The sequence below is a fragment of the Hemitrygon akajei genome, chromosome 31, assembly GCF_048418815.1.
Source record: "Hemitrygon akajei chromosome 31, sHemAka1.3, whole genome shotgun sequence".
Taxonomy (NCBI): Eukaryota; Metazoa; Chordata; class Chondrichthyes; order Myliobatiformes; family Dasyatidae; genus Hemitrygon; species Hemitrygon akajei.
In genome coordinates, this window is record NC_133154.1 from 31,380,411 (window position 1) to 31,395,188 (window position 14,778).

Below are 14,778 nucleotides of genomic sequence, written 5' to 3' on the forward strand. Positions count from 1 at the left end.
ATTCAGTGCCTTTGTCAGATCAGGATTCTGGAAGGGAAACCTGTTGCTAAGTAGAACAGTTCTAATGTAACATCTCAACTCTCTACTCAACGCCTTAACCAATGTAGAAGTGTGACCATCACTTTCTTTGCCACCTTGTCCATTTATGTCAGCACTTTCAGGAAATCTACCTCAAGGCCTTTCTGTTCTGCAGTCTTCTCCTGGGCTCTGCCCCGTTCTGTCTACTCTTCTCCCTTAGTTTAACTAACCAAAAGGCAAAACTTTACATTTGTCTGTTTTAAATTCCATTTCCTTGCCTATTTTTGTGCCTGGTGTATGTCCCACTGTAATTTAGACAAGCTTCTTCACAGTTCACTATACCATCAGATTTGGTGTTACCTGCAAGGTTATCAATCATTCACCTATATTCTCACCTGGGACAGGGCGGGTGACAGAAGTTTGTGTAGGGGAATACTTTGCATCCAGTGATCAGAATGCCATTAGTTTCAAAGTAAATATGGAAAAAAGATAGGTCTAGTTCATAGGTTGAGATTCTAAATTGGAGAAAGGCCGATTTTGATGGTATCAGAAAGGATTTGGCAAGTGTGGATTGGGGCAGGCTGTTTTCTGGCAAAGGTGTTCTTGGTAAGTGGAAGGCCTTCAAAAGTGAAATTTTGAGAGTATAAAGCTTGTATGTGTCTGTCAGAATAAAATGTAAAGATAGCAGTTTCAGGAAACCTTGTTTTTCCAGAGATATTGACACAAAAAAATGAGGTGAATAGCAGGTACAGGCAGGTAGGAACAAATGATGTACTTATGGAGTAAGAGAACTCTTATGAAAAAAAAACAGAAGGGCTAAAAGAAGGCATGAAGTTGCTCTAGCAGACAAGGTGAAGGAGAATCCTAAGGAGTTCTACAGATATGTTAAGAGCAAAAGGATTGCAAGGGACAAAATGGGTCCTCTGGAAAATCAGAATGGTAATACATGCATGGAGCCAAAAGAGATAGGTGAGATATTAGATGGATTTTTTGAATCTATATTTACTCAGGAGACTGACACAAAGTCTATAGAAGTGAGGCACAGCAGTATTGAATTCATGGACCCTATACCGATTACAGAGGATGATGAGTTTGCTGTCTTGAGGCAAATTAGGATTGATAAATCCCCATGGCCTGGAAAGGTGTTCTTTCAGACCCTGTGGGAGGTAAGAGCAGAAACTGCAGGGGCACGAGCAGAGCTGTTTAAATCATCTTCAATGACAAGTGAGGTACTGGAGGATTATAGGATAGCTTATGTTCTTCTGCTGTTTAAGAAAGACTCTTAAAATAAACCAGGATATTATAGGCCAGTGAGCCTGACATCAGCAGTAGGAAAGTTATTGAAAGGTATTCAAAAGGGCTGGATATATGAGTATTTGGATAGACAGGGACTGATTAGGGATAGTCAGCAAGGCTTTCTATGTGGTAGGTCATGTCTAACCAATCTTACAGAGCTTTTCAAGGAAGTTATTAGTAAAGTTGATGAAGGCATCTTCTACAAGAACTTTAGCAAGGCATTTGACAAGGTCCCGCATGGAAGGTTGGTCAAGAAGGTTCAGTCACTCGGTATTCAAGATAAGGTAGTAAATTAGATTAGATATTGGCTTCGTGGGGAAGCAAAGAGGGTAGTAAATAGTTACCTCTCTTACTGTGACGAGTGGAGTATCGCAGGGAATGGTGATGGGTCTGTTATTGTTTGTCATCTATATCAATGATCTAGATGATAATGTGATTAAATGGATCAGCAGATTTGTGTATGACACCAAGACTGGGGGTGTAGTGGACAGCAACGGAAGACTATCAGAGCTTGCAGTGGTTTCTAGACCAGCTGGAAAAATGGGCTGAAAAATGGCAGATGGAATTTAATATAGACAAGTGTGATGTGTTGCATTTCAGTACGACCAATCAGGGTAGGTATTATACAGTGAATGTTGGGGCACTGAAGAGTGCTATAGAACAAAGAGATCCGGGAGTACAGGTTCATAATTCATTGAAAGTGGCGTCAAAGGTAAATAGCGTTGTAAAGAAAGCTTTTGGCACATTGGTCTTCATAAATCAAAGTACTGAGTACAGAAGTTGGGATGTTCTGTTGAATTTCTATAAGACACTGGTGGGGCCTAATTTGGAGTATGTGTGCAGTTTTGATTGCCTACTTACTGGAAAGATGCAAATAAGGTTGAAAGAGTACTGAGGAAATTTACAAGGATGTTGCTGGGGCTGGAGGACCTGGGTTATAAGGAAATATTGAGTAGGTTAGAACTGTATTCCTTGGAAAATAGAAGATTGAGGGGAGATCTGATGGAGGTATACAAAATTATGAGGGGTATAGACAGGATAAATGCAAGCAGGTTTTTTGTACTGTGGTTGGGTGGGACTACAACTAGGGGCCATGGGTTAATATTGAAAGGTGAAAATTTTAAGGGGTTGAGATAAAACATGTTTAAGGGATCATGAGTGGGAACTTCTTCACTCAGAGGGTGGAGAGTTTGGAATGAGCTGGCAGCACAAGTGGTGCATGCAAGCTTGATTTCAATGTTTAGGGGAAGTTTTCATGGGTACATGGATGGTAGGGGTACGGAGACCCAGGTGCAGGTTGATGGGAGTGGGCAGTTAAATAGCTCACCATGGAATAGATGGGCTGAAGAGCCTAATTCTGTGCTGTTCTTTTCTATCATTTTAAAGGGACTGGGGGGTGGGGAGGTGGTGGAGAGCAGATATTTCAGAGGGAGTCAGGCCAGGAGGAGATTAGAGGGAGAGTGAGGGGGTGAAGACTGAGGAGGGATGTGAACCCAAGGATGAGAATGGGAAATCTGAAGCAGGGAGTTGATGCAGTAAGGCATTGACATATACTCACTGTTCCCTGGGCAGCAGGCAAGAAGAGAAGAGGCCAATGTCCACAGTGGAGAATCAGTCAAGCCAACCAGACTCCATCAGTTAACTTAGATATCCACGTGGCAATGACAGAAACAAGGGGGTGCTCATCTGATCGAGTTGCCACCTTCTCTATTCTCTCCATATCAACATACATACCACAGAAGAGGCCAATTACATCCCCTATCATTCTTCAAAACTGCAGCAAGTACAGATCAATCCCCACTTCAGTTGAGTCCCTGCCACACCACCTGAGGGGTATTTCTCACCTCCAGCACTGGGCCCAGACCACTTGCCCTGCGTCTGCTCTGGCTGGTTGCCAAGGGAACGATGTCAGTGCCAGTCAGTGGACTTCTATGATGGTAACTCACAGATGGCTGTGCAAAACCCTGGATGTCAGATGACTGGGAGGTAACAGCCTGGGAGGAGAAGAGTGAGCTGTCAATCAGAGGAGACACTGAGAACTCTGCATACACTGGAAACAGATCACTGAAACTTTCCTGACACAAGGGAAATCACCAAAAGATATTTCATCATGAATTCCTTAACTGTGGAAGGGAAATAGAAACTGTAACTAAGGGAGAGGATAATACAAAACGAGGAACAATGTGAGAACAAAAGTTAGACAGAGTTAGTGAGAAAAGTGAAAAAACTAACTGCTTATTCCAAGATTTCACTCTGAGCATGCAGATGTGAGTGCTATGAACAGTGCGTCTGATGGGTTGCTGATTGAAAATCAGGAGAAAACAGTGAGTCTACTGGTACATGCTGAGAAAAATGACTATCTAACCTAATCCCATGTTCCCGTATTTGGCCCAATATCTTTCTTATGCTTCCCTTTTTACACAACTGAAAAGCTGTCTTTTAAATATTGCTACAGTAACAGTATCAGCCACTTTCACCTGAAATCTATACTCTTTGGTCTTTGATTCCCATTACAGGGTAGAAGTCTACATGCATTCTCCCCCTTGTGAATAGTTAGACTTCCTCTGGAGTAGAGTTTAAAAGTCTAATTAGGTTTCCTCTGAAGTAGAGTCCAAAAGTCTAGATGGACCTCTGGAGTAGTATCTAGGCTTCTACTGGAGTTGAGTTTAAAGTTAGGCCTTGTTGGGAATACTATCTAGACCTCATTAGGAATGCTGTCCAGTCCTCCTCTGGAATAGAGTCTAAAAGTCTAGTTAGGCCTCCTCTGGAGTGGAGTCTTAGTCTATTTAGCTCTCTTTGGTAGTTTTGTCTAGGCCTCCTCTGAAGTAGAGTTTACTCCCTGTGAACCCATGACTGTATTGCCACCCACAGCTCTAATCTGCTAATTAAATTTGCTGACACTACATTGATTGGCCTTATCTCAAACAACAACGATGTGGCCTACAGGGAAGAAGTCATCTCTCTGACACAGTGGTGTCAAGAAAACAATCTCTCCCTCAATGTCGCAAAAACAAAGGAGCTGGATTACAGGAGGAATGGAGACCGGCTAACCCCTATTGATATCGGTGGATCTGGGGTTGAGAGGGTAAAGAGCTTTAAGTTCCTGGGCATCCACATCACCAAGGACCTCACGTGGTACACACCTGCTGTGTGGTGAAAAAGGCACAAAAGCACCTCTTTCACCTCAGACGGTTGAGGAAATTTGGTATGGGCCCCCAAATCCTAAGAACTTTTTACAGGGGCACAATTGAGAGCATCACTGCCTGGTATGGGAACTGTACCTCTCTTAATTTCAGGACTCCACAGAGAGTGTTGCATCTGTAGTTGTGAACTTTCCATCATTCAGGACATTTACAAGGACAAGTGTGTAAAAAGGGCCCGTAGGTCATTGGGGACCCAAGCCATCCCAACCACAATCTATTCCAGCTGCTACCATCCGGGAAACGGTACCACAGCATAAAAGCCAGGACCAACAGGCTCCAGGACAGCTTCTTCCACCAGGCCATCAGAATGATTAACTCACGCTGATTTGAGTGTAATCTTTATTACATTGACTGTTCTATTTATTATAAATTACTATGATTGCACATTGCACATTTAGACAGAGACATAATGTAAAGATTTTTACTCCTCATGTATATGAGGGATGTAAGAAATAAAGTCAATTCAATCAATATGATTCAATAAGAGTATAATTAGGCCTCCTCTGAAGTAGAGTCTAAAGGTTTAGTTAGGCCTTGTCTAGAGTACGGTCTTAAAGTCTATTTAGCTCTCCTCTAGAGTACTGTCTAGGCCTCCTCTGGAATATAGAGTCTTAAGGTCTATTTAGGCATCATTTAGGCATCATCGTCTAGAATTCCTCTGGAAAGGAGTTTAAAAGTCTAATTGGGCATCCTCTGGAGTAGAGTCTAAAAGTATGACTAGATCTCCTCTGCAGTTAAGTTTTAGTTTAAGAGTCTATGAGCCCGAGGGTGGTGAAGCCTTGAATTATAATCCTGCTAAGAACCAGAAACTACAGCAAGCTAAAAGTGACCTTGATAGTGTTCTCATTGTTTCTTAAAACATTTCCAAAATGATAGCAAAGTGTGAAAAATCTCATACATTCAGTGAAAAATTAATAATGCCCACTGCATCAGAAGTCTCATCACTGTTCTCAAAAAGGATACCAGTATTTTAAAAACAATTCCTCTGAGAAATAAATCTGTAGCTCATCATATGGACAAAATGAGTGAAGACATTGAGTATCAAATATGCACAGACCTAAGAAAACAGATTTTGGGATACAACTGGATGGGTCAACTGTGCGAGACAACAAGGCATTGCCAACAGCATATGTACAGTTTATCAAAAATGGAAAAATTTACGAAGAGATTCTCTTTTGTAAAACGTAAAAAAAATCAGTGAAAAATCAATCTATGATGAGCTCAAAATGTATACTGAGGATAAAAGTATTCTGATGAGGAACACGATTTCTTGTGCAACAGATGAAGCACCACGTATGACAGGTCACCATGCTGGCTTAGTGGCTTTGATGGAAAAAGAAATTCCAAGTCTGTTTGGAATCCATTATGTAATTCTTCATCAACAGCTTGCAGCCAAAAACCTCAGCCAGTGGCTTTCAACAAAATTAAAGCTCATCCATTAAATTGCAGAATATTTTGCTAGTTATGCCAAGATAACAATGAAGAATTTGAATGCCTGCTTCTTTGCACTTAAGTGCTTTGGCTGTTGCTTAAAAAGTTTCTTTGATCTTTTTGACACTGTAGTTGAGCTTTTGCTCAAAGTTGACAAGAGCTTGGGAAACAAGATTGAACTTCTATGTGAAGATGTGACATACCTAACCGATCTGACAAAATGGAACTGTAAATATGAAACTGCAGGGTGAGAATTTCAATTCAATCCAGGCAAAAAGTGCAGTGTCCACTTTAATTGGAAAACTGGAAATATACAAGCAAAACACTGGGGGACGAATGTTCTCACAGTTCCTTGCATGGAAAGTATGGCACTTTCTTTCCTGCTTATAGCTGCAGTCACTCAAGAAGGATTTTCAGAATCAATTCAAGGCTTGAATGATCTGGAATTTCCAGACTGGGTAATAAACTAATTTCTTTGCAAGGTGGAAGAATAGGAAGAGAGCTTGTAAGAAGAAATTATTGAAATACAGAATGATGAAGAAGCAAAAATGCTTTTCAAAAATGTCAGCTTTTATGGTATGTGGCTACACTATGATACGAAGTTTCCTGGTCTTTGGAGAAGAGCCAAACTGTCTTCATTGTGTTTCCATCTTCCTACCTTGTTGAAAGAGACTTCAGTGGAGTGAACCACATACTCATATAAAAAAGAAACCACTTGGACATTGTTACGTGTGTGGACTTAAAGCTTTTTGCTGTCACAACTTTAACCAGATATTTCAACCATCAATCTCAAGGATCACATTGATATCAAAGCAGCTGTACTGCACATAGGTATTGTGTAAGTTCAGTTTAAAGATAAATAAAAATTTAAAGCAGAATAATTTTTCTCATGTTAGCATATGATAGACATATTTTTACACTATAGGGGGGCACTGGAAAGTATATTATGCCTAAGAGGAGCACTAGCAAGTATGAAGATGTTTTACTTGACTTTATTGTCACCAAACAATTGATACTAGAGCGTACAATCATCACAGTGTTATTTGATTCTGTGCTTCGCGCTCCCTGAAGTACAAATCAAAGTAAATATAATAAAAATTTAAATTATAAATCATAATTAGAAAATAGAAAAGGAAAAGTAAGATAGTGCAAGTCAGGTCCAGATATTTGGAAGGTACAGCCCAGATCTGGATCAGGATCTGTTCAGCAGTCTTATCACAGTTGGAAAGAAGCTGTTCCCAAATCTGGCCATATGAATCATCAAGCTCCTGAACCTTCTCCCGGAGGTGCGGTGTAAAGTGAGTCCAAGGATGGAAGATTGGTTTGTGTGATGTGCTGGGCTGTGTTCACGATCTTCTGCAACTTCTTCCGGTCTTGAACAGGACAACTTCCATACCAGGTTGTGATGCACCCTAGAAGAATGCTTTCTACGGTGCATTAAAAATAAAAATTTTAAAAATTAGTGAGGATTTTAGGGGACAGGCCAAATTTTTTCAGCTTTCTCAGGAAGTAAAGGCGCTGGTGGGCCTTCTTGGAAGTGGACTCTGCTTGGTTAGACCAAGTCAGGTCATTTGTGATATTGACCCCAAAGAACTTAAAGCTTTTGACCAGTTCCACCTGCGCATTACCGATGTAGATGGGGGTCGTGCGGTCTGCTACTCCTTCTGAAGTCAACAACCAATTCCTTCATCTTGCTGACGTTGAGGGATAGGTTATTGTCTTCGCACCATGCCACCAGGTTCTTAATATCCTCTCTGTACTCAGACTCATCATTACCCAAGATCCAGCCTACAATTGTGGTGTCATCAGCAAACTTATGTATTGAGTTCGATGGAAACTTGGCTACACAATCATGGGTGTACAGTGAGTACAGCAGGGGGCTGAGTACACAGGTGGGGCACCGGTGCTCAGAGTGATTGTAGAGGAGAGCTTGTCCCCTATTTTTACAGCAACACACACAAAATGCTGGTGGAACGTATTGGAGTATAAAGTTGCATTGTTTGCTGTGTAACCAAAACTATGTAGTCAGCTTCGTATTTGCTATTTGCTATGTATGTATCCAATTTAGTAGGAGAATGAAATCTCTGTATTGTCACTGTACTACTGAACAGTAGCCAAATAAGCCAAATTAAGAATGTAGCCAAATAAGAAGATAATGGTGTGTTAATGAGAGGCTAGCTAAGAGATAACTGTGACCAGGGATGAGGTAACTCGTGGCCCAAAAAGTAGATTAGAACATGATTAAGTTAATGGGTAGAAACAATAATGGGAAGTCGGGAGCTGATGTACTGGTGATATGCAACTGTAGACCAATTGGATATGCTAATACAACTAAACCAGGAGATTGCTATAAAAAAATGCTATGCACAAGGATCGGTGGGCAATCAGCGACTAGCTCACTGACTGTCTCAGCTTTGATTTGCAAATTAAAGTTTAACACTTCTTGAAGAATCTTTTGCATCTCCTGGTCGTTTGTGGGGCACGAGAAACCACGACAAACGCAGCAGGTCAGGCAGCATCTATAGGGAGAACCGCTGTCGACCTTTCGGACTTCGTCAGGACTAACTGAAAGGAAAGATAGTAAGAGATTTGAAAGTAGGAGGGGTGGGGAAAATGCAAAATGATAGGAGAAGACCGGAGGGGGTGGGGTGAAGCTGAGAGCCAGAAAGGTGATTGGCAAAAGGGATACAGAGCTAGGGAAGGGAAAGGATCATGGGACGGGAGGCCTAGGGAGAAAGAAAGGGGGAGGGGAGCACCAGAGGGAGATGGAGAATAGGCAGAGTACTAAAAGACTAGTTAGGCATCCTCTGAATTAGAATCTAAAAGACTAGTTAGGTCTTGTCTGGAGTAGAGATTAAAAGTCTAGTGAGGCCTCCTCCAGAGTACTGCCTAGACATCATCTGGAATAGAGTGCAAAAGTCTAGTTTGGGCTCCTCTGGAGTAGAGTCTAAAAGTCTCATTAGGCCTCCTCTTGAGAAGAGTCTAGGCCTCCTCTGGAATACTGTCTGAAAGTCTAGTTAGCCGTACTCTGGAATACAGCATTCAATTCTGCTTGCTGCATTATTGGAATGAATCCTTAGCTTTGGAGAGGGTTCAGAGTACAGTTAGCAAGAGATAAAAGAAACAAGTGGAGATCTTTTGTAGGACATTCATATCACCAAGGAGGAGGTATCTGCAGCTTTACGCACATTAAGATGGGTAAAAGCCCAAGGCCTGTCAGGCTTCCTTGGACTTTGTGGGAGAATAGAGAGGAAATTATGGAGCCCTTGTGGAGACACTTGCTTCATCATTAGCCACTGGTGAAGCTGCTGAAGCTAGGATGTGCTATTGTCAATCAATTGTTTAAAAAGTGCAGCAAGGATAAGCCAGGGAACTACAGACCACTGAGCCTGTCATCAGATGTGGCAATTTACTGGAGGCGATTGTGAAGGACAGAATCTACCAGTACTTGGACAGATGGAGTCTGACTGGGAGGAGTTGGCATGGCTTTGTGTATGTGAGGAATCCAGGCTGGGAACTCGTGATGTGCCACGGGTGTTGGTGCTGGCACCCTTGTTGTCCTTTTTTGATATACAAATCCTTATATTACAAATGCACAAGGTTTTTACCAGTAAGCTTGTGGAGGACACGAAATAAGGAGGTATTTTTGATAGTGAAGATGATTACAGGGAGATCTTACCCACTTACTGAAGTGTAACTGAGGATTGACACATGGATTACAATTCAGATGAAGTATTTTGGAAAGTCAGACCAAGGTAGGGCTTATACACGGAATGGTGGGGAACTAGGGAGTGTCACTGGAGAGAGGGATTGAGGAGAACAAGAGCATTGTTCATTGGCAGACCGGGCAGTGAAAGACGTGTTTAGCATCAGTCAGCACATTTAATCTGGGAGTTGCGAGGTTGTGTCGACATGGTATCTGCGCTGTGTTGCTCTATGACTCCGCCACCTAGCTTAGTGTCATCTTCAAACTGACTATCCATGTCTTCTACACTCTTTATATAAATGATGAAAAGCAATGGGCCCGGCACCGATCCCTGTAACACGTCACTGCTCACTGATCCAGTCCCGTAAACAACCTTCGACCATCACCCTCTGTCTCGTAATGTGGAGCCGAGTATCTATCCACTTCTACCTCTCCCTGGATCCCATGTCATCTAACCTTCCAGACTGCAGTTCCATGCGGACTGTGTCTAACTTATGTCTGAATGAAGCATCTCTAATACGATGCGCCCGTGATTCCCTCATCAAATCACTGGGTTACCCTTTTAATGAACTCGAACAGATTCATGAGATTATCCGAGGAATTGAACTGAAAAGTAGAGCGGTTTTCTGTCAATTCCATCGAATCTGAGGCCACAAACCAGGCACGCCCGGGATCCTCTTCAGTTTGCGTATAAGGAGAAGGTGGGAGTGGAGGATGCTATCACGTATTTGCTGCACAAATCCCTCTCTCACCTAGATGGGGTCAGTGGTGCTGTGAGGATTACATTCCTGGACTTCTCTAGTGCCTTTAACACCATCCAGCCCAAGATCTTAAGGCACAAACTAACGGAGATGGGAGTAGACTCTCACATGGTGGATTGGATAGTGGACTACTTGACAGATAGACCTCAGTATGTGCGGTTGGGAGACTGTAGGTCTGACACGGTGGTCAGCAGCACAGGAGCGCCGCAGGGGACCGTGCTCTCTCCGGTCCTGTTCACCTTGTACACATCAGACTTCCAATATAACTCGGAGTCCTGCCATGTGCAGAAGTTCGCTGACGACACGGCCATAGTGGGGTGTGTCAGGAATGGACAGGAGGAGGAGTATAGGAAACTGATACAGGACTTTGTGATATGGTGCAACTCAAACTACCTGCGTCTCAATATCACCAAGACCAAGGAGATGGTGGTGGACTTTAGGAGATCTAGGCCTCATATGGAGCCAGTGATCATTAATGGAGAATGTGTGGAGCAGGTTAAGACCTACAAGTATCTGGGAGTACAGTTAGACGAGAAGCTAGACTGGACTGCCAACACAGATGCCTTGTGCAGGAAGGCACAGAGTCGACTGTACTTCCTTAGAAGGTTGGCGTCATTCAATGTCTGTAGTGAGATGCTGAAGATGTTCTATAGGTCAGTTGTGGAGAGTGCCCTCTTCTTTGTGGTGGCGTGTTGGGGAGGCAGCATTAAGAAGAGGGACGCCTCACGTCTTAATAAGCTGGTAAGGAAGACGGGCTCTGTCGTGGGCAAAGTACTGGAGAGTATAACATCGGTAGCTGAGCGAAGGGCGCTGAGTAGGCTACGGTCAATTATGGAAAACCCTGAACATCCTCTACATAGCACCATCCAGAGACAGAGAAGCAGTTTCAGTGACAGGTTGCTATCAATGCAATGCTCCTCAGACAGGATGAAGAGGTCAATACTCCCCAATGCTATTAGGCTTTACAATTCAACCGCCAGGAGTAAGATATGTTAAAGTGCCGGGGTTGTTTGTATTTAATGTATTTAAGTAAACTACTTAAGAACTTTTTAAAAGCTTTAATGCTTTTTGAGAGAGTGATTTAGATGCATATCATATTTTTACTGAGTTAAGTATTGTATGTAATTAGTTTTGCTACAACAAGTGTATGGGACATTGGAAAAAATGTTGAACTTCCCCATGGGGATGAATAAAGTATCTATCTATCTATCTAATATTGTTGATCAAACAGCAGGACATTGCAGGGGTCTTGATCTCTTATTTAAACTGAACTGTGGATCAGGATCAAGACTGATGAAAAGCGCCGGCCTCGGGGTGTTACTGATCTGGTAATTTACAAATAACACGTAATAATCGGAGCGGAGAGGAAAACCTGTGCTGGGAACTGAGCACCGGACCAACAGTTGGTGCTGTGGATGTACAGATCTGAACGGCGAGTCAGGGAGAGTGAAAGAGGCCTGACGGCTTAGACTGGTATCACTGTGTTTGTGAGTCCGGTCACATCGCTGGATTTTTCATCCCCACCTATAGAAAATAAAACAATCTGCCTGCTAAGGGATGGCACAGCTTCCCAGCTCAGCCCTGAAGTGGGAATTAACCGCGAGTTTTTAGCTGATTTCAAGATTTCAGTCGGAAAACGGAGAAAATGTCGCGATCGCGGTAGAGAACGAGGTCAGTGCAAGCAGTGAAATTGATTTATATGGAAACTGCTGCGTTTAATTCAGACCAAACTTCCTTTACAGCAGGGAATTCTGCCTCGGGCACAGGCAGAGAGAGGTCTGGGTCTTGGGGGTGCCCTAATTTCATTGCAATCGGAGAGTTTTTGAGCAGAGAAAAACACAAGAGAGACAGAGCGGCCGGGTGCTGACTGCAGGATGTCTCCGCCCCGTCCGCTCGCTGCCTTTAAATTGCTCTGTACCGCCGCCTCTCGCTTCATTTCTCACTCACTTCGAGAGAGTTTGTGCGGAGTTTCCGACCATGACCGAGACCGCAGAAGTGGCTCCACCGGCGGCACCCGCCGCCACACCCAAGGCTGCCAAGAAGAAGAAGACGGCCGTCCGGAAAAAGTCAGCCGGTCCCAAACTGGGCGAACAGATCGACAAGATTGTGGCCGATTGCCACAGCCAGCGAGGGGTGTCCGTAGCCGCGATAAAGAAGAGTTTGGCGGACAGTGGCGTCGATGTGCAAAAGCTGAAAAGTCAGATCAGGTTGACCATTAAAAGGAAAGTGGATCGCGGCTCCCTGGTTCACACTAAGGGCAAAGGTGCCTCCGGCTCCTTGAAGGTCCCTAAAAAAGAAAGCGCCGGGAAAGTCGTGAAAAAAGTGAAGAAACCAGCGACCAAGGCATCTAAGACCAGGAAGGCGGTGACCAAGAAACCTGCGGCCAAGAAAACAGGTGCCAAGAAATCTCCTGCCAAAAGCAAAGTGGTTAAGAGAACTGCGGTTAAAAAAGCGGCAGTTAAGAAAACAGCGACCAAGAAGACTACGCAGAAGTCCAAGAGCCCGAAGAAGGCCGCAGCCCCCAAGGTGGCCAAGAAATCGGCAAAACCCAAGCCGAAGGCAAAATCTGTGAAATCCAAGAAGACAGCGGCCAAAAAGTAAATACATTAAAGACCCGAACCCAAAGGCTCTTTTAAGAGCCACCCACATCTGCCAGAAAAGAGCTAATCCTGAATCGCACGATTCCAAATACTGGTCGGTTTAGATGCCAGTACGAACTATTTCCAGAAAACCCGCGATCCCCCGTGCCCCGCTGACATTCGGCGTTGCCGTTCCTGTTCCTTCCCTAGTAATTGAAATAAAACACAGTATGGGATATTCGGACCGAGGCTCAATCGGACATGGATGTGTTCCGCTTCAGTCTCCGTTCAAAGGCCGTTTCTTTCTCACTTGATGCCGGGAGATGGTGGCACTGCCGGAGAATCCCTGTCTCACAGCTCAAAGCCCAACACGGAGGTTCCCCAATTCATGGTTAATATAACTAAACAGCGGAACTATCGGTGAGGGGATGGGTAGAGGGATCCGGCTCTGGGCATGGAAATTCAGAAATTACCCGGTAACATTGTACGACTGTCTTTGCGTTATTTGTACTTTAACTATATACTTATATTTAGTGTAATAGATTATTTATTTTCCCCCTAAAAACCATTTAGTATATACAGTAAATAAAGTTTATCTCAATCCCCTCCCTGTCCTCCCATTTCCGGCAGAACTGAATTCACTCGCCTCCAGAAGCTATTCACTAAATATGCAAACATCCAGATTCAGATAGAGAGAAGTAAAAACGATTATTTAAGTAAAGGTGAAATTTGACAATTCATGATTCTATTAACTGCAAGCAGCTAGCCCCGGTAGCTCTAGAAATTGGCGGGCGATTTGAAATTGACCGGACATCCAATCCCTGCGGTCAGATTGGCTGGATTCTGACCCTCAGTCACCAGTTTCCATATTTGGTCGCAGATAATATTCCCAGCCAATCACACTGCTGGGACCCTATGATAGACATCTTCATTGCAACCAACCAGAGAGAGCGGGGCGGCCCTTCATCAACTCTTTAAAAGCCAGACCCAGCGTCCGCTCCGACACTGCAATCCTGATATTTCAGGCTGTAATCGAACTGCTGAAGGAGAATGGCTCGCACCAAGCAAACAGCGCGAAAATCGACTGGTGGGAAAGCTCCCCGCAAACAACTGGCGACCAAAGCGGCGCGCAAGAGCGCCCCAGCCACGGGCGGAGTGAAGAAGCCCCATCGCTACCGGCCCGGCACCGTGGCTCTGAGGGAGATCCGGCGCTACCAGAAATCCACCGAGCTGCTCATCCGCAAACTGCCCTTCCAGCGCCTGGTCCGGGAGATCGCTCAGGACTTCAAAACCGATCTGCGCTTCCAGAGCTCGGCCGTCATGGCCCTGCAGGAGGCCAGCGAAGCTTACCTGGTGGGGCTCTTTGAGGACACCAACCTGTGCGCCATCCACGCCAAGCGAGTCACCATCATGCCCAAAGACATCCAGCTGGCCCGGCGTATCCGCGGGGAGCGCGCCTAAACCCGACCTCGGCACCAAGCACAACAAAAGGCTCTTTTCAGAGCCACCAATCCGGCTGGAAAAGGGCTCTGAGTTCCTGTTCACTAACCTTTGTGTTAGCAAAACTACATTCCCCTCTGACCCCCGCCCCTTTGTTGTTTAATTCAATAAGTTTATCACATAAACTTAAATAGGTTCAGTCTTCCAGTTAGTAGCCAGTTTCATTTCTGTTCGAGACCATGGTAGATTCACGGGGACACAACAACCTAGTTGCTAGAATTCCGGTACTTTCACACTGCAAACTCTCCTTTGACTGCGGTTTGAGAAGAGAGTCCACTGCATAA

At 44.1% G+C, this 14,778-nt stretch overlaps 2 protein-coding genes across 2 annotated transcripts; both read left to right on the forward strand.

Annotated features, from left to right (window-relative positions):
* Positions 1 to 12,348: 12,348 nt before the first annotated feature.
* On the forward strand, positions 12,349 to 13,026 carry LOC140719083 (histone H1-like). The gene has a single exon (XM_073033458.1). The coding sequence runs from the start codon at positions 12,393 to 12,395 to the stop codon at positions 13,014 to 13,016; it is 624 nt and encodes a 207-aa protein (XP_072889559.1). The 5' UTR covers positions 12,349 to 12,392; the 3' UTR covers positions 13,017 to 13,026.
* Positions 13,027 to 13,370: 344 nt separating this feature from the next.
* LOC140719084 (histone H3) lies at positions 13,371 to 14,484 on the forward strand. Its single transcript, XM_073033459.1, has one exon. It carries the CDS (start codon positions 14,045 to 14,047, stop codon positions 14,453 to 14,455), a length of 411 nt encoding a protein of 136 aa, XP_072889560.1. The 5' UTR covers positions 13,371 to 14,044; the 3' UTR covers positions 14,456 to 14,484.
* The last annotated feature ends 294 nt before the right edge of the window (positions 14,485 to 14,778 follow it).